This window comes from Aythya marila, assembly GCF_965140915.1.
Source record: "Aythya marila genome assembly, chromosome: 4".
Taxonomy (NCBI): Eukaryota; Metazoa; Chordata; class Aves; order Anseriformes; family Anatidae; genus Aythya; species Aythya marila.
In genome coordinates, this window is record NC_139045.1 from 53,315,844 (window position 1) to 53,343,657 (window position 27,814).

General features: G+C 41.0%; 1 protein-coding gene across 2 annotated transcripts; it reads right to left on the reverse strand.

The window, feature by feature from the left end:
- Nucleotides 1–3,112: 3,112 nt before the first annotated feature.
- On the reverse strand, nucleotides 3,113–27,814 carry KLF3 (KLF transcription factor 3). Of its 2 annotated transcripts, XM_082758916.1 has the most exons (8): nucleotides 27,350–27,814; nucleotides 23,702–23,740; nucleotides 20,629–20,767; nucleotides 16,440–16,536; nucleotides 9,767–10,262; nucleotides 9,176–9,323; nucleotides 4,473–4,633; nucleotides 3,113–3,334 (listed from the first exon to the last, which is right to left on the reverse strand). In XM_082758916.1, the coding sequence occupies exons 4-8, from the start codon at nucleotides 16,494–16,496 to the stop codon at nucleotides 3,153–3,155; spliced, it is 1,044 nt and encodes a 347-aa protein (XP_082615042.1). In that variant the 5' UTR covers nucleotides 16,497–16,536; nucleotides 20,629–20,767; nucleotides 23,702–23,740; nucleotides 27,350–27,814; the 3' UTR covers nucleotides 3,113–3,152. The 2 variants fall into 2 exon arrangements, with proteins under 2 accessions (XP_082615042.1, XP_082615041.1); XM_082758915.1 differs by lacking the exon at nucleotides 20,629–20,767 and having other exon boundaries at nucleotides 27,350–27,813.

Consider the following 27,814-nt stretch of genomic DNA (forward strand, 5'->3'; position numbering starts at 1 on the left):
TTATTTGTTTCCTACTGCACAGTGCAACACCGCTAGTGAAAGATGTTTTTTGAAATACACACCATCTGTAGGATTATTTTTTTTTTAATCTTTTCTAAACCGGCTTCTCTTTAGGTCATAGATGGAAAGACCGGCTGCTAAAAAGTATTTAGTTGTATATATTAAAAATTTTCATGGTACCCATCAAATCAAAATTTGCTAAGATGAGTCAACGAGTCACTCAAGATGTAAACGCATGTTTTTCAGCAAAAAGACGAAATCCTATTTGCCTGTGACTTTTTTGACATTCCACAAAGACACCATAGACCCAAGTGAAAAATTGTACAAACAAGGCATTTACATGAAAAAAATCTCAAATATTTCTATTTAATATTTAATTTTTTGTTGTCCTAAATCACAAGGCACATAGCTAAAGACATTTCAAAGTTCTATTGCATCTCCACTGTATTTGTCCCCACCATTATCATAAATATTTTCTGGAAAAAAGGTACATAGGCTAATGAATGAACATAGTAAATAAAATAGATTAAGTTCTGCAAAGTGACTCTCAGGTAAAAAGAAGTTCAGCCTTTAAGGTATCTGATTTTATATTTCTAGTTTAAAATAATAAAATAAACCCACAACACATTAAAGAAAACATCTTGCGAAAGCCTTAAAAGAGAAATCAAGCATTGGAAAGAAATGTTGCTTAAGCATCCCAAATTTTAGGCATTTGCATTTGTTAAGCTAAAAATGGGATCAATTGCCATTAACCCGCTTACAGATTAATAGGATCTCACCTACTTTTTCCCCCTAAAATCGTTGAGAACTGTTTTTATCCCAGGATAAAAGCTATTAAGTGGCTGTAGACCTGTGCTTGATGCTACAGAAGTTCCAGGCAGCCCCCTCAGTCAGCAACAGGTCTACAATTATCAATTACCATCAAAATCTTGAGCCAAATGAAGGAGGCAATTTCTGACTCCTCACGATGTTGCTACCACTGAAAATAAGGAATGAAAATCCAACGATAACCATCATTCTAAAACAGCTGCTCGAGAGCAGCAAGCTTATCAATGTTAGTAACAAACCAGCCAAGCAAACAGGGACCGATTGATTTTCCAGGTTTTTCAGTTCTGGAGCTAAACCGATCAGGGTGAGTCCAAGTGAAGTCCTGAGGATTTGGGGTGAGGTAACAGAGCGTATGGATCTTCTTCATAAAAGCTGTACACAACCAGCCCCAGCCCAGCACTGTGAACTCCCATTCTGCCCATTCCAGAGCACAGATGAAGGACTCTATTCCTTAAATAAAATTGCTGGTTTTGTATATTCCCGTATGTAAGATTTGTTACACAATTTGAACAATACTTTGCATTTTACAGCAATCACCATGAGTACGTTTCTCCCCTTTTTCTCTACTGTAACAGGCATGTGTCAGCTGAACACCTGGTAAACCCTGTCAGCAAGGGATGGCTCCTCACACTCAGTCTCACGTGTCTGCAATATTTCAGCTTGGTGTTAGACTCCACAGGATATAGAAGCAGAGTGTTCCTCTCCATCGGTCTTAATGTACCCACCTGCAGATGGACACTCCACCTGTCTCCTCCTGGAGGATTTTATCAACTTCCTCCTCCCCACAACCCTCCATTTCCCAGTGGGTATTTCCAAGAGGAAGGAACATCTGACTTCATCATGTTTACAGTGCAGGGAATGGTGTTTACCTTACACAGGGGAAAGAACAAAAACTCCATGGTGTGCTAGAGTCTAGACAAACACATCCTGTTTCCTTGTAGTGCCATGATCTGCCAGCTAAAAAGACAGAAACCTTCCTTTCAGTGGTGTTCCACATACCAGAACATTCCTAGGGGCAGCTGTAGGTTGTTTGAATTCAGCTTATTCTACTTGTATTCTACCTATGGAGGTGTGTTTGCTAACTGACCTGGGAGTGAGGCGTTGCTGATGTGACATTTTAATGCAATTTAATGACATATCCACAGGGAAGCTTAGTCTACCTAGCATTGAGAGACTACTGGAGTCACAGACCAGAATTGTCAAGTGGATGGTTTGGTATACGTTTTTATCCAAAACAAGATACATGACTCAATTTATCATCAGAAGTGCTTCGTATTTGATGCCATCTTGTCATAAAAATATTGTGAATTAATATTTTAAAATACTGTAGCGTATTAAAGTGGAACTCGCAACAATACAGTTCGGAGCATTTTTGACATGACAATTTCTATTTTCTGAGGTACAGCAGAAAGCAAAAAATATTTAAAGGAAATGTAGGGGAGTGATAACGGAGGGATAGCCTATATCCCTGAAATGAGGTGTGGTAGGTTTCTATGAGTATCTTTTAATGCCATGTTATAGGAGAGTACCGTATGTGTTCCATCCATACAGGTGCACAGAAAACAGACATACAGTGTCACGCAAGGTCTTCATTTAACAAATTTAAAATCCACCAGGGCTTTATGCAGTAAGGACAGGACTGTACACTACACTATAATACAGAGGACAGATGACATTGGTTTAGATACAGAATATTATGTGAAGACCAATTCCTGCTAATTTTTCTTCTTGACTGGGGTGAGTGGTACTACGACTCATTCTTTCTGTCAAGTATATTGCTTAGATTTATTCCTATGGTGTAATTCACTGTTTGGGTAGAGGGGATTTCTAAATCAGGTGTCTTTCTAAAACTGCTGTGTTAACCATACTGCAAAGATCAATAAGGTTGGGAAATCCGTTCATTGCATTGTTGAGCATAAATGAGAGTGTATCCCTTAGAGGGCATATAAATAAAGTCTCTGGCAAGGACTAGCATTTTGGATATTCAGTAACATTTACTACTTTATCAGTATATGCTGGGCTGATTATACGAAGAAACCAACAAAAGCCGTTTGCTTACAAATTCCCTTATTCACAATGGAATACATTAAACATACTCTCTGAAGAAAGGGTTTGCTTAGCATCCCCAGGAGAAAGAAGAGAAAAAGTGTTCACATTCTTTAGGTCTGACCCGTGGCAAGGACATAGAAGGGTTAGATAACATCTATTACTGACCATATGTAAGCTTTTAATGGTATAAACTCAGAGATTCAGACCAGCTGAACCCAAATTAAAATGTATGTGTAAAAAAAAAAGAGTTGACAGGAGTCAGGGACAGAAGACACTCAGACTAGCATGTGACGTTTTCTGTGAAGAGCAAGATGGTCCGAACGTGAAAAGCTACGGTCACAGTCTGGGCACTGAAAAGGTTTGATTCCTGTATGCTTGCGGAAATGCCGCGTTAGTTCATCAGAACGAGCAAACTTCCACGTGCATCCCTCCCAAGTGCATTTGTATGGTTTTTCACCTGGAAAAAGAAACACAGAAGTGGGGATTTAAGATACAAACGCATCAGTTATTTGACAGAATTATCCTCTTGCCTTGTCAAATGTCAGCACGTACTTGCATGCTTATTCAAAAAGCCTCCCACCAGCACTGGTCTGCAGAGTATTCTGCGCTGGAAATCGTGCAAAGTTAACAGATCAAAAATTGTTTCCTGCCACAACTTATTTTTGTTATTGTCTCTCTGTTCCTCCCTCTGCCATATCAGCACTTGTTTTGCCTCATCAAGCCCAGAAGTGTGAAAGTTTAAGCATTTGTTCAAGTATTTTCAAAAACAGGACCTCATAGGGTAGATTAGTTGAGGAAAGGATTGGTGCTATCTTTCAATACAGTTGGTAGAAATCTTGTGACCTCTTAAAGTTTCTGTAGTATGCATGACAGGCACCTCTGTCACAAGCAGCTCAACTTAAAATCTTATTTTTTCCCCAATAACTATTTCTAATATGTGATCCTCACTCTCTTTCACACCAATTTGCAGCCAAACAGGTGCAGGAAGGGCTGACTTGTGTCGAGATGTAAGACAGACATAAACTGGGCTCCCTTTCACCTAAAAGCGTCTTGTTTGCAAAGATCTTGGATGTACATTCAACTTGTCAAGATGAACATTTCTGTGGAGAACAGAGATGGGGACACTGGAGCACTCAGAAAAGAGTACTATTGGAGCAGTGGTTAGCATGTCCCCATGAAGCAGACCTGTTTGTCTTTGGCACACAGTCCAGACTTTTGTAAACCGGCTACTCCCATGGAAGTCTCACTCAAATTTAACAGTGATGTAAGAGGTATGGTAGGGCAATTTGAACTGATTTGGTGTTTACAGGGTGTGCGGAGTGAGTAATCTGCAAGCAACTGGACAGAAAATGAGCAAAGAGCCAGTGAATGTAAAGCATACAGCATGATCCTGCTCTGGCTTACAGTCTCGCGGGTTTTTCCTGCTACATCCTCTCTTTCGCTCAGCCCATAATTATATTCAGAACACTGCCAGATCTAATCTATGTTATTTTGTTGTTTACACCTGTGGTAATCTGGCAATTAGTACAAACTAAAAGCTTAATCTACTCTTTTACCAGAGGCTTGATGAAAGAAAAGCATAGCAGTGCTCAAACCTGTATGGGTTCTTCTGTGAGCTTTCAGGTGGGAGCTTTTAGTGTAGACCTTGTTGCAGCCTTCATAATCACACCGATGTATTCTGCGTTTTCTTTGCGTGTCTGGTGATTCCACAGGTAAAGGTCTCTTTCCAGGCTGAACTATAACTGAAGGGTGATTCCTGTGAAGTTAAGTTCAATGTTAAAAATGAAAAACATTTAGCACAGCAAACCTCAGCTAATATGATTCATAACAGAGTCCTTTATTCACTACCACGCTGTCTCTTGGCAGGAAGAACAACATTACATGCATGTCGAAAAATTCAAGAGGGTTTAGCAAATTTCATGTATTCTAGCAGTAATATTTGTGTATGCTTACTCACTTTTCAGCATGATGTAGCCATCTTTACTACCAACTAGCTTTTCAAAAACTTACAAAGATAAAAACCCTTCAAATTCCTGTTTTTCAGTGAAACACAATTTTTCAAACTATGACTTCATAGTGAACTTCTGTTGTATTTATTTGCAGCTTTTCTTCTGCCTTAAAATGCTGTTAATTTGCTTGTAATTGGAAATGGCTATTCCATACTATTACAGAAATTGTATCTTTAGGCTTTCAAAGCAGAACTCAATCTTTATTGTTCCAGCCACTCCTTTAGAGAGTAATTAAGAATTTCCTGTTTGGTGCTGGCAGGAGGGTGCGGCCTCCCTATACCACTGACGTCAATTCCTAAAAGTAGAGTTTAGCCTGTGCAACACACCCACAGGATGTCTAAAGCTGGCTCTCCACCTTCATAAACATCATTTTTTTGCTTTGAAGCCCACAGGTACAGTGCAGGTAGGACATGTATTAACTGCACACAGACTTCCAGAACAAATAAAAACATAAACATTCACATCTCTGAAAATACACTGAGCTTCTCAAAAGCTGTCATTCACTACGGGTATTTATGTTTGAACAACAACGTGAGTGCACCATTGGGCAGAACCTTGGTTCTTTCTTCCATGTCACTGTTAGAAGAGGAAGTATGTTTGTCAGAAATGTAGGTGGCGTTATGAATCTTGCAACCTGCATTTTTCAGCTGTTCAGCAGGTCCACATTGGTTCTTTTTTATTTATTTTTAAGCTTGTAACTGAAACTTAGTATATAATGTACAGATATTAGTATTCCTTGTTCTAAGACCAGCCCCTGCATCTGATAGATATAAGCCTTCTGGAACCCCAGTCGTTTCTCAGTGGCTGTATTTCAAGTTTCTTTACAAGCTGATTTACATTTAATTATCACTAGGTTTATATGAAGAGTTACTTTAACCAAGTTCCTTTAGGGCCTAATATTCAGAAATGCTGAATGACTGCTTCTCACAGCAAGACCATGGACATGTGCTAAAGGTCCTTTGGTGAAAAAAAAAAAGGGAAAAAGAAACAACACTCATGAGGCACAGCAAATAAAAGTTTGCGCATGGTTTAACAAGAAAAATAGTTTCTATTAGCCTCCACAGCAGCAGGATGGAAATTAGTGAAGTGAGAAAAGTTTCACTCTAGTATTCATTCTATTATTACAGAGTTACCAGCTTGAAACTGGGAGCCACACTCTCTTTCTTGGGTGTTTCTGTGACTGTTGAGTGATGCACTCTTCAAGCACACATTAAATCTAGCTAAAAATACCATAATGGCAGAAAACCCAAGGCAATGATTTTAGATGCAGATGTACATACTCTTAAATAAGAGACAGACTTTTAGCTTCTAGAGAAATGCTTCTCTAAAGTAATGCTCAGTGTTACTGCTGTAGCATACTACTCTTTCTGGAGAAGCTCTGGCTTAGGCCAGCAAGCAAACTTGGTTTAAATATCGATGTGTGGAGGCTACTCTTGGGCACTGTGACAGCTGGAAAAATGGAGAAAGAGGATACTGACTGTATGCCATTTGTGATTGTTCATGATGTAAGAGTGCATACACAAAATGCTGCATATTTGTCTCATTTTCCATTTGGAGGAAAGGAGGCTGATAAGGCTACAGAACGTTATCAATATTCAGACAGGGGACAGCAGTTTTAAAAAAATGGTTAAGACGGTGTCAAAAATCAGAGGTAAGTGTCAATAATAAATGCACAGCCTTCTTCCGTCCCTTCTTACACAAGATACAAACTCATGCAAGGCTAACCATGTAGGCATCAATCTGTAATAGTTAAGAGTATCTTCCAAAAATCATGTTGTAATTTCAGCATCTTTTTCTACTTCTTTACCGGCAGACCACACTATATGGCTAGCATGAGTTAGATTTGGACACTTATGCACGCATGAGAATATAATGTTAACAAGGCTTCTTATACGTGTCAGAGATTTTTTACCTGAAGTTTCATTTTAGAAATCACTGCATAGGTACATCAATTATCAGACATTCTAGGAAGTCCAACAATCCCTACAGAAATGCCACCAATATTATATACATAATGCATCTGCCAAAAACTAATTCAAAAACAGCCGTTTAAAAGTGAGACTGAACATACTCCCCTTTAATGTAACTTCCCTGCGTGTCTGAATGTGTGTCAAAACTTTGGGCAGTTGGAACCTATGAAACACAACAAAAAAAAACGTGTAACTAGAGCTCATAATGCTGAGAGAGAGGATGATGAAGCTGTGAGACAACAGGGAGTTTTGTAAAGGTTTAATTCTCTCATCTTGTAACTTTGTGATTTGCCTATTTTTTTAAATGATGAAAGGTAGAAATTGCCATAAACAAACTGCTCGCTGCAGATACAGCAGAATTTGAACTCCAAAGGGCTGGCTTTAGGAATGAACATGAACAGCAGCTCTACAGGACATCTAGGAAGCAATTTAAGGAAGCAACGTGAGGACTGGGTCTCCACGAACACAATGCCTCTGCATGGGCAAATGGATGAGATGCTTTGGGAACAGACCGCTCCCATGTAACAATGCTGCTCGTATCTTACAGCAAATTTTACATTCTTTGCTCGGCGGATGGGTTTCCTGTGGAAACTGGACTCACTGGGAAATAGTTAATGCAAATCACTAATGCAGGTGACAAGCCTACAGAAGTCTCAGCCCTGGAGGAAGGGTGTGGTATCAGCAAGGAACAGCACTTACTGGTCTGCTCTTCTTAAAGACACCTAACAAAGAACAGAAGCGTAGTGTTTGATACCCCTGACCTCGCAGAAGTTGGTTCCAAGTAGATACAGACCTAGCTACTGCGTGTGTTGGGTCCACTGTGGAAGACAAGTCACCACCTAGTAACCACAGAAGTTTCCTATTTCATTGTAATAGAAAACACAAGCTTGCTTTTAAATAAGCAGCATCCTGCTTAGGAAAGCTTGCTGGCAACCAGTTAGCTGTCATTTCACTCAAAAAGGCAGAAATGGTGCAAGTACCAAATTAAATGCCAATCGGAGTTAATTGCAAAGAACCTGCAGCTTGAAACCCACACCTAAGGTGCTGTGAGACTTGAAAATGAGGTGGGGTGCCTGGAAGAAGCTTGTCTGGGGTGCAGCCAGCTCTGGAACAGCAGCATGCCTTCCCTCTGAAGGACATGCAGAAGACTGCCAGTTCCATGCTTTCTCTGGTTGGAATTAGGTGATCTTTAAGGTCCCTTCCAACCCAAACCATTCTCTGATTCACCCGGTGTTCCTGCACTCACACACAGTTTTTGGCAGTCTGGCTCGAAGTCCTTCTTCCCCACTCAGAGGAAGGAAGGGAAGAAATGGATTCAGAGGTCATGTACCACGAAACTAGCTCAGTTCCCAACTTCACGTCCTGCCAGAGCCACACCACCAGCCTGTGTGTCCACCCAGAGCAGTGACTGCTGAAGGATGAGCTGGACTCTGGACAATTCCTTAGCTTTGGTAAGTTGACTAAATTTTTTGCAGGAAAGTAGTAAATGGAAATGTGGCCATGGTTCCTCAGGTAATTCCTGATAAATTTTTAACCTTTCCCATCAAAAAATTTCTGCCCCAGACCAGCTTCTTCTTTCTAGCCCTTGCTCTGCCTTTTGCAAATAGGACTGCTTTAAACCTGATCAGATCTGTGATCCAGTTCCCGGACTGGTCCCAGTAACAGCTCTAACAGCACAAAATGAGTTGGTACTTGGGTGCAAACAAGTGGCTGGAGAGGAGACAGAGCTTCCGGAACTACTTAAGCTGCCAAAAAAAACCATTTGTGGAACAATGGCCTCAGGTAAACATGGAACTTCACTGGGTGTACAAAGAACTTGTAGGCCTGAGGGGTTTCTTTCCACTGGGTAGCCAATTTTTTTTTAAAGACAAAAAGGTACTCCAAGAAAAGAAAGTGGAAAGAGTATTTTTAAAGAAAGGTATTTTAGGTCATATAAATACAGAAATCAGTATGGAATGTCTTCAATGTATTTTTCTAACTTGATGCTGGTTTTACTTAAAGATATATCTCTGACTTATTGGCAGTCCTATAAGTCAGTATAATCCAGTAGGATTGGAAGCAGCATTACTCCAGAAATGCATTATATAAATATGACAGATCTACATGGTTGCTATGTAGAAACATGTTATCTACTCCTGTCAAAGAAGAAAAAAAAGTTGCATCACATCTCACTGTGGCAGCTGGGGGGGAAGGATGTTTTTCTGTATTTTACCACATGTCAAACACAGTGACTCTCTCTCACTCTTCCAAATTAGCAACTACTGCAGTGAACTGCATTTTGTTCCCCTGCTGATGTTGGGACTACCGTTAGCTACTTACTCTTGAAGCATTACTTGCTGGGGAGACAATGAGGTCATTGGAGGCGACATTCGTTCAGGATAGAAGTCAGTCTTCGATGGTTCGCTTCCTGGTTCTACTTTAATTGTTTTCTTCAGTGTAGGCTTCTCGAAAGACTCAATGACAGGCACTGTATGGGGAAGGGTCAGAGGAGGAAGGCAACATGTCAAAAATATAGGCAGCTACATAAATAAAGGATATACATAAAAATCTATAGTTAAAGCAAAAGAACCCCTTCCCAAGCTTTATATTTAGTGCACCAATTTATACACAAATATAAAATCTTCTATCTAGGCTATCTGCTGATGAACTATGATTCAAAAATTTCATTTCACATTTCCATCAATTCAAATCTCAGTAGGTCTACTAAGATAAACACCTTTATGCAGGTATAAAATAGAACAGAATGGTAAGTTTGGTAAAATATTTACATAGTAAATTCTTCGCATATTTTAGAAGAACAGAAATTATGTCTCCACTTCCTCAAATGTGAAAAATGCATGAAGAGGTGCCTGGATATACAGTTATTTTCCCAGGATGAGAGGGCATAAAAAAGAAACTGACCACACGAACCTTGCATGCTACTTGGACTTTCCATCTCATCTGTAAGAACTGTGGACACCATGATGGGCTGCTGGAGATGGGGAGCATACATAAAAGGAACCGGCTGGACCACAACAGGCTGGATAACTGGGAGAATTCCAGGGCTTCTCAGTCCATGGCGTGAAAGAGCAGCAGCCATTACAGGTGGGATTGTTATGGGCATAGATAAAGGCTGTACTCCCGGGGGAGATGGCGTGAATTTACTGATAGGTGAGCTGGGTGAGGACAGAGTCAATCCGGGGGAAGTTCTCCTGTGCACAGTCTGAAATTTCAAGGGGGAAGGAGAACTTCCAGTGGAAGGCGGTGAGCTTCGCTTGTTCACCGTAAGGTCTACTGGCTCCATCTGGATTCCATTCGATAGTCCGTCAGCGTTTGAGTAGAATTTATTGTGCAACATGCTCGGTGTAGAATAAATGACGCTGTATTTGTTTGGCTTCATTTGGTCCATGTAATTGGACGGGTATGACTGTCAGAAGGAGCAGAAAAAATAAAGAAGATCAAATAATGAATAAATGTGCATAAAACTACAGCTGAAAAGGAATGACAGCTAATAAAACTGAGGCAAAATGAAAAAGATTCAAGAAAACATTTTAATGTTATTTTCTAAACAAAAGTGAAATAAAGCCTAAGACTTCATGCAGAGGAAGTTACTCACGTACTGATTCACTGTTTCAGAAGCAATGCAAGACAGATGGTGAAAAACAAATCCTCAAAGCTTATTCAATGTTTTTTCTCCCTTAAAAACTGCTTTTCATATACTAAGATGCACATTACTTAACTGACTCAGTAGATACATGGTGCTATGCCCAGTACTTAAGTATAAAATGAGGAACACAAAGTCATATGATGGATCCCAATCAACTGCTTAAGTAACTGGAAAACAATACCTCACAATTGCCACAAGAACAAGGAATCAAGTATTTGCAGCCTGTGAGTGATAAAAAAAATTTACAATTGAGCTATATAAGCTATGGGAGATAAACTCAAGAGTGCAACAGGTAAATTCTAAACCTCTACCTTCTTTTTCTCTTCAGGCTAAAAAAAAAGCAGCTAACTAGTCAGTCTGATTTTGGAAAACTAGTACAAGGCATAAGTATTTGGAGTGTTGGAAGAAGATTCCTGTTAGTGGGAGACAGCAGTTCTCAATACAGGATCATATAAAACCTGAAGTTAATCTTAACCTACACGATGATGTCCACATTTCAGTAAAAATATTTTTTTGTAAACCATGAGGTATTAATAATCAATTCTGTAACATTTCAGAATGTTTCTTCTAGGACTAAAACTTCTAGCATTGAGTCTTCCTTCAAAATGCCACCTTATGTCTTCCCTGTAAAGGACATTTATCTGATTGTAAATGTTGATGATAGCCAGAAGTATTATTGCAAAATGACACAAACATTATTTTCTTAATTTTTTTTTGAAACAGTGAGTTTAGAAAATGTTATGTTTTCCTGATGTGATGAGAAACAACAAAACTGAGTCTACAAAATACTCTTAACTAATGTTATTTTCAAATAAAGCTGCATATAAAAATTGTGTTTAATATTCAAACAGTAAGTATCACATTAAAAACTCTGAAACGTTATTTAATTAACCTTTTTATGACTTAAAAGGTCAACTTATAAAAATGTTCATCTTTTATGGCAACTGGTTCCTCACAACTCTATAAAAATGCCATTATTGCATGCATTGTGGGGTAAAACAAGTTCTGTGGGTACGCCACCATTGCTGAGCCTATCAGTAATTCATTTATTTGAATTCCAAGTGAGGAAGGCCTCTGAATACTGATAGAGTTTAATACTTCATATCAGTTACATGAAAATAACAAACTCCTGTGATCTGTAAAGTTCTCTGTGTACCACAGCACGCATGAATTCATGCATAGCAGAGCCTTACGGATCTTGCACAAGTGCACTGAACCCTACAACTTAGAAAGACTGCAAGAATACTAGAAAGCAAAAAGACCTCACCGTTTATATCTTAGGGAATGCTTTTGGTCATTGAGTCAAAGAATGAAGCATCTCCAAGCTGTACCCAGTTCTGCAAGTAACACTAAGTGTGTGCTGAAAAGCTACCAGACCATTAAAATGTTGCACCGAGACCTATAAACTGGAAAAGTTAAGTAACATATATTTACACAAGCAAGAAGTTGCTTCTAAGAGTTGGGGAGAAAAAAAAATATTTTAAAAACTTGATTATGTTAGGGATTCGGTATTACCTCTCATGACTTGAATTATTTTTCATAAAAGGTTTACATTGTTGTCATTAATCTAGCACAGATTTAGCATCAGCTATTTCTCATGGCAGTTTGGGGAAGCTGGATCATTTTTCTAAACTTTTCTTCAAGACTGTAATTGTCATGTTTTATCCAAACAGCAGATAAAGTTGTGAAAGAAAAATGTGGTGCAACAAATGATTTTCTTTATGACAAGAGAGAGAGATTTTTCTGAAGCAGCAGAAAGATGCCTCCTTATGCCTCTCACAGTTCAAAGAGTAGCAGAAAAAAAGAGGGAATTTCTTGAATTTATTTGTGCACCTAAATATTCACAGTATGTGAGGCTTTCCAAATCTGTGTTGGATATAGAAAGGGTGAAAAAGACGAGAAGGATGCTTGAACAACTAAAAGTAGGGTATCTGCTATCAATCAGAGCCCACATGGGATTCATTTTTGTTGAAACCCTGTTAACCTGGAGTAAGTCACACTCGGATCTATCTCACTGGCCTTCACCCTGTAAGAAGACTTCACAGTGTCCTTCTGTAAATTGGGAGCATTAAGAATAGCAAACAAAATAGCCTGACTGGCACTGCTTGGCCTTCAAAATGCCACCAACTGCAGTAACCAGGAGCGTATTTCATAGCCTGCATGAGCAGTCTTTTCTCACCAATCCTAGACCTTCCCCTGGGGACTGCAGCCTGTTCCATCCTGACCAGATCTCTTCCAGATTTGCAGCCATACTAAGGATCTTATGTTGAAAATACTAAATGCTCAGCATGCTGTTGGAACAATGTAAAACTGGATATTATTGCTCTGCCCAAAATATTTAAGCTGATAAGACTTTACTTGGATTTTCGTTGTGGGAATTAAGAGTGCACGTGGGAGTTCAGTCTGATTTGGATAAAAAAAGTAAAAACAAAACACAAAGAACCCACAAATTCTCACTTTCCTTTAAGTTCTGCTTTGATGAAACATCCCTGTGCAGAACAGAACAGTGTAACCCCACAGTAGCTCACTACTAAAATGCAGGGTTGTATTTCAAGTTATATTCCTTTACAGTCTCCATCCAGATCTTTTTTTTATGTTTGATATGATACTATCCCTCTTGGACCTTATTAAGCAATTCATTTCCCTTTCCTTGCTGTTCAAGGAACTTCTGATATTCGAGTTATCATTCGAAAGTACCATATGGTTGATACATTTAAATCAGTAATTCCAAAACGAGGAAGAATCACCATGCTTTTCTTCTTGACAAGCTATCAAAGAAGACCAGCCAAGAGTGTCAAAAGCACCTATCAGCCCCCAGAAGACTGCTGCTTTCACAAGGGGACATTGCGAAGCACTGATCTGATAGAATTTGCTCAACTCGGTTAAACTGCCACAGTGAAACGTACTGCTTGTTGTACAGGATAACACATTTTGAAGAAAGTCATCGAGTCTTTTTCAAACTACATGACCTCATGAATTTAACCATAGTCTAGCCAGACTTTTACAAAACCAGAAACAGATGAAGAACTTGCTTACTGATTTTACAACACGTGTAAGTATATATCATGGAAGAGAATGAACCGGATTTAGTCCAGAATAGCTAATAAATCAAAAGGCATGCTAGTAGACGAGTTAAGACCTCAATCCCTCATGTAGCACATTGCACTTTGCCTTAAAAAGGGATGAAACAATCTTTTTTTTTGGTTTTGTTTTTGTTTTAACTGATGGAGGGGCAGAGAAAATTGTTTATTTCAATTCAAAGAAAGATGGTCACACAAAGAAAAGGAACTTCTTTCACTAAATGGTCACTGGTGTTTGTCCAAATGTTTAAAAGGTCCTCACAGAAAACATTTAGGTAGGATTCAGATGACTCTGACACTAGTTCACTAAGAATTATCATAAAATGTGTTTAATAATTCAATAATTCAATTCAATAAATAGTACAAGTTGTTGGTAGAGTGATGAAATGCCGTGGGTGCGAGCTGCAGTCATCTGAGAAGTATAGTTAATCCTTTCAGCCACACGCCCTGAAATACAGTGGAGTCAAGACTATAATTTGTTTCCCTCTCCCACCCCAACTAATGGGAATTTTTAAAGACAGACTTTATGCCTACAGTGTATGCTTGGGTAAAATAACCAATCATTCTGAAAGGGCTTCATTTAGTCTGATCTCTAATGATACTATTCGAATGACAGATACCATACAAATCCTGATTTTGAAACTGAGTTATGCCAGCCCATGTTAAACTGAATCCTATGCTCAGCACCTCTAAAAAATGACACTAATAGTTTGTCTTTCCTTCTACCTCCTCAGAAGGAAGATCAACAGCACTAATGTACTTGGCTATGGCTGCTAGCCTTTCCTATGTTTTCTCCATGCCACGCCTTTAAATGCTGTTCCTGCTGGGCAGCCTTGGCAGGAGGGCTCCAGGGATGCTACATGACCAAGAAGTGCTCCACATAGCCTCTAGGAGCTAGTCGGAGTGATAGCACTGAGTTAAGAGGATGCCCAAGCTGACTCCAGAGGTCCAACCACTCCTCTGATGTGTAAGCAGCATGCAGCATAGAATACACAACATCTGGAACTACAGTCCTGAAGTGCTTCATGTTGGAAACATGCCCTTGTTCTTCCCACTGCATGTTCTCTCTCACCCACAGTTGTTAAGGGGCGATGGCTCGCTCTCCTGGTCAGCCTTCTGAGGGACTGACTGTGCCCAGGGTGCTGGGGCAGGGTCTCCTGCCTCTCATGTGCATCATCCCAAACCACTGCAGAGCCTTTTCTGGGAGATGAAGGCAGATGTGTACAACAGACAGCTCATGGTGTCTCTGTAGTGATTTTCTATTACTCATGTATTAACATTTTTATTGTACAGGTGGCCCACTTTCTGCCTTTGATAGATACCATAAAACATCCTTAGATAATCATGGATAATCACAACTCATCTCAATGAGGACATGCAATAACTGTGATTGAAGTCACAGACAGACTGATCAATACTAAGGTTCTTTCTTGACCCAAATATTGGAATTTGTCAATATGCTTACACCCTTAATAATAGGCCAATTTCTTTTCTATCTTTGCTCAGAAGTAAATATGGAAGTCAAACTTTAATTTTAAAATGCATATAAAGCTTAACACTCAAAAAGTGTCCTTAGTAGCACCAAAGAAATCAGAGTGCTCATGGATGTATTTAATTTAATGCAATTATTCTACATTTTAAATAGAACAGAAAGCAAACTTTTCACTGAGAGATGCCAGTCAGAGCATGAGTTTAATGAGTTTAATGCACCCTAATTTATGCACACTGACTTCATGCTTTTAATTGATCAGCCTTTCTAAGGGTGTGGTTTCATGTCACACTTAATCTGATCTTATTGCAGGCTACTGCTGGAAGGGGAGGTGTCCTGCTCCCTCCTCCTTTCCCCTCCCCTTACTCTAGCATCAAGCAGCTGCAGAGTGAATCAGATTAGTTGCCTGATCTGACAAAAAAAAAGGGTGGGGTATTTTTGGCAGGTTAGCAATTCAGTGGTCTGATGCAAAGAATCCAAGTTATTCTGTGTCCACACAGTAGCCTCATGTCATACAAAGAAGACAGCGGGAGCAAAAAGCTGAAAAAGAGGAATAAAAAAAACAATCTTTCCTTTCAGTGGCAGCAGCCTGAAGTTGAATAGGTGAAGTATAGGGAAACTGCTTCCTAACGTTGTATTTCCCTGGCACCCTAAATCATCACAGCTCAGTGTTCCCTTCCCAGCCACATGTTCCTGTTGCTCTTGCTTATCAAACACTTTGCAGAGGTGACCCTATATACCAAGCTGATGGAAAATTAACCCAATTGAAAAGTCAAGTCTCCATTTCTTTTTCTCCAGTCCTCCTTCACTGTTTCTCATCTGATTACATGGTAAGATAATTAATTCAGCATACCCAGGAAAAAAGCCTTACTTTTTTTGTCAAGATTAATTTTCTGCTGGTTAGAGCACTGAGTTAGCCCTAGGCACATGCGGTTAAGACCAGAATAGAAAGAGAAGAGGGGATGGGGAGAAACTGTTCATTTAGTTCAAAGGTGTAACACTGAAACCACAGGCTCTTGCCAATTCACTGTGAAGTCTAGTGGCTTAATTTCAACCTACTTCCATCATGAAGTCAGCAGCATGACCTAAAGAGACTGTATTTGCAGTGTGTGGGTGTAGAGTTCTTCGATGTTCTCTCTTCTGCTCTGCGGATGGCACACCAGCAGAAGTAATGCCACAGGTCATTCATGGACAACAAATTCATGAAGTACAGAAAGTCTTCCTACACTATGAGTCTTATTGCCCTAATATGAAAATACAGATTCACAACCTTTCCTAGACTAGTCCAAAGCTTAAGAGAAATCTTGGTATAAATTTATAGATGGAACAGTGTCATTACAATGGCTGAAATATTTTAAAAAGTCTTACCACTGAAATAGGGTCCATGGCTTCTTGCTTGATAGGGACTGGGTCAAACATTAGCATCTTTTTTATTCACCTGTTCTGATGCCTGCGATGTCCCGGCCTACACAAGAAAGACAATGTGTTAGAAAGCTGCAGGAAAGCCCCAATTCAACTTTCTGAACTGTAGAGAACTTACTATTTGCCAGGTACATGTCTGTATTTATCCATCTCTAACACAGTTTCTTAAATATTTGACAGAGCTTCATTTAAAAAAAAAAAAAAAAAAAAAAAGCTATCTTAAGTTTATTCTTTCCCATTCGCCACTGAAATAAAGGGACATCTGCTCACTTTAATGAAAGTTGCTGTGAATTTTTATTGTTCATGTCCATGTATCAACTTTCATTAGCTGTCAGTGTGCAAATACAACACAGTCTAGACCATACATTCCTCATCATGATTTTAACTTCAGAATAATCTTGTATAGCTGACCATAAAGTGAACTGATTCTGGAAAGAATCTCTTTCCTATAAGTCCTAATAGAAAAGCCAAAACCTTCATGTGCAATGACACTGAAATCAACGCAGAAGAAAGACGATGAAAAATCTGGACTAATTTAGAGAAGTACACTCAATGTGCTGCAATAACTTAACATGAAAGAATACTTAAGTTATTTTCAGAAGAGAATACGTTTGCTGACAGTTCAACAATAATTTCTGCTAACTATGCAAAGGAAAAGCACTCCAGAAAATCTGGCTGTATTCTGTGCAGCTTCAGTTGTTTTTTCTACAATGTTCAACCTCACTTTTCCAATTTTAGCTTATCTTGAACTGCCTGATAAAAAAAATATTTAGCATAAAGCACGTCATCACTTAACTATTGTATTACACATCTTTGGTCAGTTTGGAAAGATACTGTGCAGGCAAAGAACAGATATCTCTGTTGGAGTGGGCCATAAAGCAAAGTAAAAAAGTAAAACCAAGCGAAGCAAAGTAATGTTGTTCTCAGTGACATTTAGATTTTGATAAGCTTTTATATACTAGTTGAGATGGTATATATTATATGATTGATGTTCAGCGAGGATACTTTGATCATGTACAGTACCTTGCACTGCCCTGCAAGGAAGTGGTCTGACATCTCTAAGATGTTGACAAAAAAATCTTACGTTTACTTTTGACCAGTAGATGGCACTGGAAATAAACGAATACAGCCAGAAGACACCCTCTAGACAATTTCACCCCAAGGAAGTAGGCTAAAGGCTCAACAGATTTGGAGTTCTGGCCAGAAAATTTCCCCAGAAAAAAATTCCCCATAAATTTATACGAAATGTTAAGCTATACCTGTTTCAAGTTAAAGCTAACGAGCCTATGCTAATGAACAATCTTGCAATGAACTGCCACGTGATTGTAAATAAGGAATTGGTAAATGCTTCCAAAGAAAGATGGCATGAGCTGTTACAAGTCAAGTTAATTATTCAGGTATATGAATGCAGTTTCAAGCATTACAGAAAAATATTACAACAGTGTTCCTGTTGAATAACAGAAACAAATTAGGATCACAAGTAAATTAATGCATCTTCATAGCATTTCTTAGAAAAATCACAGGCCTGATAAAAGCAAACTGAAGAAAAAAAGTTAAATAGAACAGCTCAATGCAATTTTGATTTTAAACATAAAATGTAGTTTTAGTTTAGAAGCAGTTTTGTAGAGATGACTCTACTTACTAGAAATCATGATAATTTTGTTAACACTTTAATCATGCTCGCAAGAAGGTTGTCAACCACACTTATTTTCTTTGAATGGTTATCTTCTTCAGGTTTTTAGTGTTTCCCAGAGAGAACTAACATTTCAGAGGACTGTTACCTCAGCAATATATCCACATATCTATGCACTGAGTACACACATGTATCTATGCATCACTTACACATATCCACTGACATATATATGCATTGTGGGAACACAAAAAAAGAGGTATTTTTAAACATAAAGAATATTTACAGAAAAACGTACCATTTCAGACTTCATACATAAGAATTTGGTACAACTTACTTTCAGATTTGCAGAAACTTTCAGTTTTTACTTTGAATGTGCATAGATAGTGACACATCAAGTTGTACTTCAGTGTAGAGAGGAAGGAAGGAAAGGAAGAAAGAAGAGAAGAGAAGAGAAGAGAAGAGAAGAGAAGAGAAGAGAAGAGAAGAGAAGAGAAGAGAAGAGAAGAGAAGAGAAGAGAAGAGAAGAGAAGAGAAGAGAAGAGAAGAGAAGAGAAGAGAAGAGAAGAGAAGAGAAGAGAAGAGAAGAGAAGAGAAGAGAAGAGAAGAGAAGAGAAGAGAAGAGAAGAGAAGAGAAGAGAAGAGAAGAGAAGAGAAGAAGAGAAGAGAAGAGAAGAGAAGAGAAGAGAAGAGAAGAGAAGAGAAGAGAAGAGAAGAGAAGAGAAGAGAAGAGAAGAGAAGAGAAGAGAAGAGAAGAGATTTGTTCTAAGAAACCAGTCATGTTCCCAGGCTACTCATTTTGTAGTTTTAAAACTGGATTTTCTTCAATTTAAGAATTAGTCCTTCCCTCCTTTTGCTCCAAGTGCACAAAAGACTTTTGTTTCACATTTCACTTCATGCTACACATCTGAGTGTTTCTTGAGAGGACTCGAAATTACTGTGCAGTGCCATTGACAACAGAAAGTGTACTGCACCAAGTAAAAGTGAAAAGTAATTCTCAATCTTTCTCAGATGCAGTCATCTAAGAACAGAAGAAAACATTACGTTTATTGCTGCATCACAGTGCAGAAATTGAGTACTCCTTCATCATGTGTTACTCAAGAGATAGCTTTTCTTTCCCAGTTTGATAGTAAGTAGAAAAATTTTCAAGATGGGAAAATCAATGAATGTATAACACTTGGTCTTGTTGGTCCAGACTAGAGTGTTTGATGCTTATTTTGTGGAAATTGATAGAGCTGCTAGAGAGTCAGTATAAACCAGCTTTGGGTCTGTCATTTAAAATTTAGCTCAGAGTGACACTTTCCTAAGACTGCAAGCAAACTCATAAAACCATGCTCTTTGTGTCTAGAAATAGTGCTCCAAAGAGATTGCTTGGCCCATATTCACAAGGAAATATGTCTACATACACACTAATAAACACACAAATACACCATGCTACTTTAAGTAAGAAATTACAGTAGTTTTTCTTAGTTTATTTGTAAAATTATGCCTACCAAATCAAAATCTTACTATGTCTTCCCTCTAAACATGTGAGAAGGGGCCAACAGGGAAAGTAAACAATCTTATTTGTTTCTATTACAGAGGAATGAAAAAAACAGTTGGGTTCTACTTTACACACTGATTTCATAATATGCTTGTTTGAAAGCCCACAAATTGTTTAGTAAATAAAACTAATTTCTGGAAAGTTAAAATACTGTTCCTATTTTCTCAGGTACCCTTAAAATAACACTGAAGAAACAACAATATATTTACATTAAACATATTAAAAAGTAAGGGCTTTTAGTGTTCACCTAGTAGATAAATTATTATTTTTTTTTTCACGTGGGCTAAAAGAATTTAAAATGCATGTAATCTGAAACTAAATAATTAGCTGCAATCCGGTAGGCAAACATTCCACCTTTTTTTTTTTTTTTTTTTTTTTTTTCCTTCTCTTTTTCTGCTAACAAGCCACCCAGTTTTACTTTCTTGCCTCCTCCCATTCACTCCACCCTGTGGATCTCTGCCAAGTCAGTCCAACTTGTCCAAACAGGACATGGCTTTTGATAAGATTTTGCTCACGCCCTGTACTTCAGAAAGACAAATGAAGCAATTGGGTTTTGTATGCAAATAAGGACAGGTGCAAGGTAAAGTCCAGGCAAAGTTCCTCAGTATTTCCATGTGTGAAGTCCAGTGAAAAGAGCAAATGAGAAAAATCACAAAATCTGCCCTTACAACCCAATTAAGAACCAAAGTATCCCCTCCAGAAGGAAAGTTCATGTCCCTGTCAAGATTGGAGAGTTCTTGAGATTAACTTCTGGATGGGTATGGTTTGTTGTTTCAGAGACATAATTAGTAAATGAGAGCTTAAAGTCACTTAGCCTGCGTTCTGGCAGTAAGGATTTGTATAGATTATTTGCAGTGGCCAAAAGGAGCAAAACAGTTGAAGAACACACCCAGCCTGCACATCTGCACCACACACCAGCTGCTGAAAGGCAATCGTGCTCCTGCCATGGCTCTGTACCTCACCTTCAAGGTCCGCCAACCCCACAGCCCTGTTAGGAAAGGGTGGGGTGGACGTCCAGTTCTGGCTCTGCACATCCAACAACTACAGATCCTCTCGGCAGCACAGAGCCTTTGCTCCAGACCTGGGAGCGCAGGCAGTGACCTGAAAGATAGCACAGCTGTGGATAGCAGGGTGGGGGCCATAAATCCTCCCTCTCTTCACTCTGCATAAAACTATGCGCCAGTGTTTGCTTTCTCAATCTTTCTGCCTGGGGAAGCAAGGAATGCTGCCCTGTGGTACAGTGAGGCTTTGTCTAGAAGCATCAAGGTATTATTGTTACTGTTGGTATAATTACAGAATAATGTAATGGTATCTGCTAAATTAGCACTGCCTGAGCGGCCTCCCCAAAGACAGGGCAGCGCTGCTGGTATCTGGCAGCCACCGTGTTTCTTGTGGCTGCAGCTCTTCAGCCCAAGCCCTTTGGGACTTACGCTGTTGCCCCGAAAGTGGTACTTCTTCTGCGAGCCTCAAGTCAAACTTCCCCTATTATTAAGGAGAAGTGATAACATCAGAAGACACTCCACTGATGAAATCCAAAGGGAGGGGAGGCTTCCTGGGCCGGGCTGAGAAGCCTCCTTCAGTGGAACCTTGGAAGATAGTCTGACAGAGGAAAAAACAGCGTCTGACAGCAGGAGTCCCTGGAAAGGGTTGAGAAAGGGTTTTCCACAGCTCCTAGCAAGATGTGTTTGCACTGACAGTACCGGCTGCTCATCAAGACCTGTGTCAGCAAAAAAAAAGTATTTCTGAAGTTCCATTAACTTTAATGGGAAGTAAGCGAGCGCTGAACTGCGCCGGGCCCCAGAATAGCAGCAGGCAAAGAAACTCCCCAGCTCAGCAGAGCACAGCTCTCAGATCCAGCCCCAGACAGCATGAGCAGGGGAAGGAGCGAAGGCCTCGAGATGGAGCTGGGGGAAGGGAACGGAGCAGCCACCCCACAAAGAACAGCAGGGGGAAAATCATGAAGAAGCAGTACACCAAGAAAACATGCTGCAGGTCAGCAGCCCCCTGCATTTGCTTATTCACTGGATTTCCTCTGGGAAATGGCAGTAAGTGTTCAAAAATTTAGGATACCGTGTAAAAAGAAAGCGGCACCTGGACAAAAACTTTCAGCTGAATGCTTTACTTGTTAGGCGTAAAGGAATATTAAGATAAATGGCAATATTTTGTTTTGATTTCATTAAGTTGTGTCACTTAACAATAAAAGCTCTCCAAAAATGCCATGCACCCTAGTGCAGGGGCGTGACCAGATGACCTCAAGAGCTCCCCTCCAAACTTCATTACTCTAAGATTAATATGCCTCTTTAACTAGATGCTTCAATGAAATCAAAATAACTAGTTTTTTAAAACCCACTGCAATTAAACATTCTAATTTTTATGTGACAGCACATTTTATTCTTTCCTTTCACATGGCAAAGAATTTCAAACTATTTTGGCTTTTTATTGACACAAACATCTTTTACCTTCCCTCCAGTGCAAGCAGGCTGAAAAATCTGGTATTTTGTGCAGCTTGTACATTCTAACTTTGCTGATATCACTTTGACCTAGAACTGTTTTGTCATAATCATTTATCAGCTGTGTAGCAGACTAATCAGTATTTCAATTAGATTTGATAATTACTGTTGCAGGCTGTTTGAAGCCACATGTCGGGAAATGGACTTCTTGAACATAAAAATTTCAGGAAAAAAAAGTTTTTGCAGTGCTTACTAAAAAAAAATGCCTCTTTTGCCAAAGAAAAATGGAGTCCAGTTCAACCTTCAGTTCTACATCTACTGAACCCAAGGGAAAGAGAAAGAAAAGCTCTTGAGGCACCTCCATTAGACAATATTCTCCCTTATCAGGGCAGACTACTGTCTGGTTTCCTGTCTCAACTCAAGCTACTGCTTCGAAGGAGAAACAGTCTAGTAAGGATAAAAGATCAGACTTCTGAAAACAAGTGAAGTATGTGGAATGGTATGATAATCTTTCCCTTCCAAACTGAACTTTGTTTTCTGTTGTGTTTTTTCTTAATTTTGAAGATAATTTTAAAGGACAAATATTAATCCTGTCTTTTTATATTACTAGGGAAGAATGACAGAAGGTACTGCTGTGTACCATAAAGGACTCTACTATTTCATGAACCTTGAGAGAGATTGAAAATTTTTGATAGTATGGGAGAGAAGAAAGAAATTCTAATCCTAAGGAAAGTGTACATTTATGAACAATAGCTTAAACGACTAATTTGAGCAAGGATTTGAATATAGGGCAAATGTTGATGAACTTCTGTGTATCTACAGAAGTGAAAAAAACAAGAGGGAAAAGAGCTGGATAGCGCAGTGGGTACAAGTGAGACAGTGATCAAAGAAACTCAGACTCTTTAAAAGCGGAAATTCTGTCGTGCCTTCATGGATCAAGTTTGTTGGTAACGTACTGACTGCATGATAGGCAGACTTGACCACACACTTGTGTTGTTTTTTTTTTTTTCCATTCTGACTTAGTTTACTACTAAAAAAATACTAGAGCTTTATCATTCAGTATGGCTGATGTACACTTGCACTTCTTTCCCCTGGGAGATATCTACTGTGGCTACAAAGCCCTCAAAGGAGGGCTCAGCATCAAGTCAACACTTAATAGGGAAGGGTTAAATCTCTGCTAAAACCAGCTCTGCCAAACTTCATATTCTGGATTGGAAGCAACTAGCCTTGGAATGAAAACACAAAGCTTCAATGCTGACAGCATAAAGAACTTTAAAAGACCTCCTGTTAGCAGTGCTAATTAATATTAAAAAGTTGGTTTACAAAACTATTATAATTTTAATCTCAGTCTCAGATTTTGTAAGACTTCTGAATACAAAAAGGTGTGAACCACAAAATGTACTGCATTTATTATACGCTAGTTTCCAATATCAAACTACAGTTAAATGCAACATTTTTCCTTTGTCACAGGGAAAAAAAAGATGGTATGTTTGAAATCCTGTGCAAATTGACTAAATTAAGTAAAAATAGTTATGTAAAAATAAGTGGCAGTAACAAATGTGAAAATAATCAGTAAACAACTTACCAAAACTGTGCGGCCAAATACTTCTTGTTATCTGGAATTCTGAATAGACAAGAAACAAGTTCATGTAAGGATGCGCATATTATTTAGTAAGTATTTTTTTCACATACAATTAAACCCTGAAAGAGGAAGTTCATAGCATGTATTTCAGATACTTCTTAAAAGACACAATAGCATTTAAAACATCTGCAATGATCACAAACAAGTGATCCTTAGCATCCTAAACAGCAACTGCAGGGATTAAAAGGCTACTTTAAAAAATGAAATAAAAAAAGTAGCAAAATAGAAGAGTTAAAGTATTTCGGTGCGAACAGGAAACATGCATATTCCAGCACAGAAATGACAGAGAGGAATAAACAGTCCATCTTGCATTTTCATCCAGGGGCCTGATTCAAAAGCCCAGTGAAGTTAATGCAAGTCTTTCTCTTGATTTCAATGAGCTTTGGCTTGGGTCCTTTAGCTCTTCATCAGTCAGACCCAAAGCAACAGCAAGATTTATATCTCTTTTTGGACTTCCTCTTGAAGTTTCTCCATGTTTGCCTGTAACAGGCTGTGGGAAGAAGACAAATCTAAAAACGGGACTAAAAAGATTACTTTTGCGCCTTCAGAAATGCAAAACATAGGACAGCTACACCTATTTATTCCCAAGAAAAGATAGCCAGCAGTCTCATTTTCTGTATTACATCCATGAGACAGAGAATCTTCTAGTTTGGACGATGAGAAAATGTTTATTCCTTTCATGAACTGGAACTACGAGGTGCTTGCGGTGGGCCATCCAGGTTGGGTAAGGGCAGAAGCCAAAGCTCCCTCTGCAAGGTGCATCTGCAAGATGTGGGCTCTCTTCTTGTGCTCTTTTTACACCAGCGTAACTCCGCAGCTTTAATGGAGCTGTTCCAGCCCGGCTGGTGTTGCAAGCCAGAGGAGAAAACTGGATCCCAGTTCTCTGGAGACTTGAGTACCCGTTCTCGGCAAAGGGAGCGAAGCTCTTCAGGTCACCCCCATAAGCACATTGGGAGTCGCGGGCGCGCGTTAAAGGTTAACTTGGAAATCTCATGATGACATAACACAGGCATCTTAAGCAATCGTGAGTGTGTAGAGACATGATAACTCACTGGGTGGGGATTGGGAGTTGAGGGGCAGTGACAAGGGGCCTGGACGAGGCTACCGATCTACCAGAAAACAGCCTGAAACAGGAAAGAGCACCACATATGCCACTTGGAATGTGTGACGCAAACCCCAGCCTTGAAACAAAGAACAGGAAACAGCTCTGCTGGCTGCGCTGGGGAGAAAGCACAGAGAAACATTTAGGCGGCCCTCCCTGACCCTATATTCATGAGCAGCTGGAGTCTTTTAAAACAACAACAGTGGGTGGAGGTGTTTGTTCATTGGGTGTGAAGAAAAACACTGTCCTTATGCTGGGGACCTGCCCTATTTACAAACAGGCACCCTTAACAACACGAGGGAGCACGAGATTTTTTAGACACCACGGGTCATGACGATTAACTGAAGCCTTTCCCTGGGATCGATTGATTTATTACAGGACTGACAGAACGCCAGTAGCTGAACAGAAGCAGAGCTTCATTTCTCCAAGCAGTCACAGCTCCTAGCCCAGAAGCGAGGACCTACACGAGCAGGACCAAGGGAATCAGCCGGCCACAGGAGGAGCTGTAGAGGAAGGGGCTGCTGCAGGCAGCATCTCGCTTGGTTGGGCCAGCATGCTCCATGGCTGAGGACCTGCACAGCTCAGCGCACCTACTGCATCTGTCCAAAGCACCGCACGCGTGGCTGTCGGCATCCCTCAGCCACATGCAGAGACTTTGCCTCGGGACCCGACTTTCTGTGGATAAAACACTTTTATTTGCAAAGCGCCCAAATACCCAGCCAGATAAACGAACTCCTTCCTCAAGGTGGAGGCAGAGGAAAGGTGCATTTTGCCTAGATGTCATATACTAGGGTAACTTCAACACTTGCTTTCCTTCAAAGCTGTGGTTTCATTGCACTCTCTTCCCTTACATGCTTTGCATCGGTTATTTATACACCAGGGGTGGGACAGCTAACGCTATCCAATGTGAGAACATGTTACAGCAAATTATGTGGACTGGCACTACAGCAGCACTAACAACTGCTGCAGGCTCCCCATGGCTGGTGTTTAAGAGTGCGCTGGCCAGCAGAGCATCTGCACAGCGATGTGTGGGTGCAGGCTTTATGCTGATGATATCAGCTCCTTACTGTCTTCATACCCAGCATCTGGAACTAAGCAACTTGGTGGCTGTACAGCTCCTGTCTCTACTACCTTAGAGCCTTTGGCTGATCTCGCTCACGTTTACATCATTTTTTATCTGAAGGCTTTTGCTTTCGGCTGACCAGGTATCGACCGCATGGCTCAAATCCTCGCAGCACATCAGGGCTGTCTCACGGCTCTGTTACCGAGGGCAAATTTTGTCCAGTTTCTCATGGAAGGCACAGACCACTTTATATCTTCTCCCTTCTCACACACACCCTGCCCTTGCCCCCGTCCCTCTTGTGGTCTGTACCACGCTGTGTGCAGGGGAAAAAAAAGGTATTTTGCCTGCTTGGACAGAAATAAAAAAGGCCACTCACACCAGCTTCAAGTTTTTATATTTATACTAGGCAAAAAGCTCTTAAAAATACAAGAGGAAAGTTAGTTTGAAGTAAATCTCTTCTGGGTCAGGCAGGATTATCAAATCCAGATGTAGCTCCTCTCACACAAGAAGTTCCTCATGCAATTACCAAGAGTGTGCATCTTAAAAGTATTATATGGGAAAAAATCATTACTGAGCAGCCATGTAAGCCTTTGTTTTCAATACAGGTAATGAGCATTCAGGGATATTAGTTTAAATAAAGTAAGCCTTCAAAGCTCTCGTATCCGGCACCCAAATTCAGCCTTTCATAACAATAAAGCCTTCAGAGTTCAGCTCTACAAACAGTGGCACTTCCTGCATTTTCAAAGGCTAGGAAGCAAATAAAGCACAGCGGACAATACAGGTACAGTGAGTGAGGTATCAGGGGAGGACACGAGGCAAGTCCCTATTTTTTTTCCCCTCCCTGCCCTCCTGAGCAGCCCCCAGCCCCTCTCCCCGCACCGGGCTGTCCTGTGCCAGGGCTGCCCCCGGCCGCGCGAGAGGCGCATCTGACAAAAGTCCAAAGTAAACGCTCCCATCCGCGTTTAGGCTTAAAGAATTAATTATTATTATTATTATTATTATTATTATTATTAACAAACGAACGGCGTCCAGAAAAAGGGAAGCAAATTGCGGTCGTTGCTCCTACCGCCGTACCCAGCCGCGGCGCGGCTGAACTTCACCTCGACCCCTGCCAGCTCGGAGGGGGGGGGGGGGGGGGGGCGGATAATATGGTTTTGGGGGGCACGACCACCCCGTGGCTTAACCTGGAGCTCGGTCGGACCCTTCCCAAAACCCGAACCCACCCGGGAACATCTCCCCGGGCCGCTGCCCGTCCCCCCGTCCCCAAAAAGCCCCCGCACCCCGCACCGGGATGGTGGCGGCGGGGGCGTCCCAGCGGGGTCGGGGCAGGTGCGCGGAGCCCCCCGGATCCCCCCCATCCCCACAGCAGCTCGGGGAAACTTTCCGGGGGGCTGCCGCACACACACACACACCCACACACACTTACGCTGGGCAGGACGTGCGGAGGGCGCCGTGGGGGCGCTGGGCGGCGAGGCTGGAGGCTGGAGGCGCCGTGGCTCCGGCTCTGTGTGTGTGTGTGCGGGGTGTGTGTGCGAGGAGGGGCGGCCCCGCTGCCTGCCTCCCTCCCTCCCTCCCTGCCTGCCTCCCGCCTTCCCCCCGGGCTGCTGGCACCGGGCCGCGCTGTCACATGACGCCGCCGCCTCTCTCGCCCTGCCCGGCTCGCCGGGAGGGTCACGGAGGGGAGCGCGGCCGGGCGGGGACGGAGGGAGGGAGGCGGGAGGGCGGCTCCCCGCCCGCGGGGTGGAGGCTCCGCCGAGGGGCCGGGGCGAGCGGCGGCGCACACAAACAGGCGGGCACGCCGTGACTCCCCGCCGCCCGGCCCTGCCTCCCGGGGGCAGCCGGCCTCGCGCAGACACTCATTACCCGCCAGCAGCCCCGGGAGGGGAGGGCA

Excerpts from the sequence above, each read along its gene's own strand:
- KLF3 (XM_082758916.1), bottom strand. The coding sequence starts at position 16,496 with ATGCTAATGTTTGACCCAGTCCCTATCAAGCAAGAAGCCATGGACCCT. Across the intron at positions 10,263-16,439 it reads CCATGGACCCTATTTCAGTG|TCATACCCGTCCAATTACAT; the intron begins GTAAGACTTTTT and ends TCCTTCTGACAG. Across the intron at positions 4,634-9,175 it reads CAGCAAGTAATGCTTCAAGA|GAATCACCCTTCAGTTATAG; the intron begins GTAAGTAGCTAA and ends TTAACTTCACAG.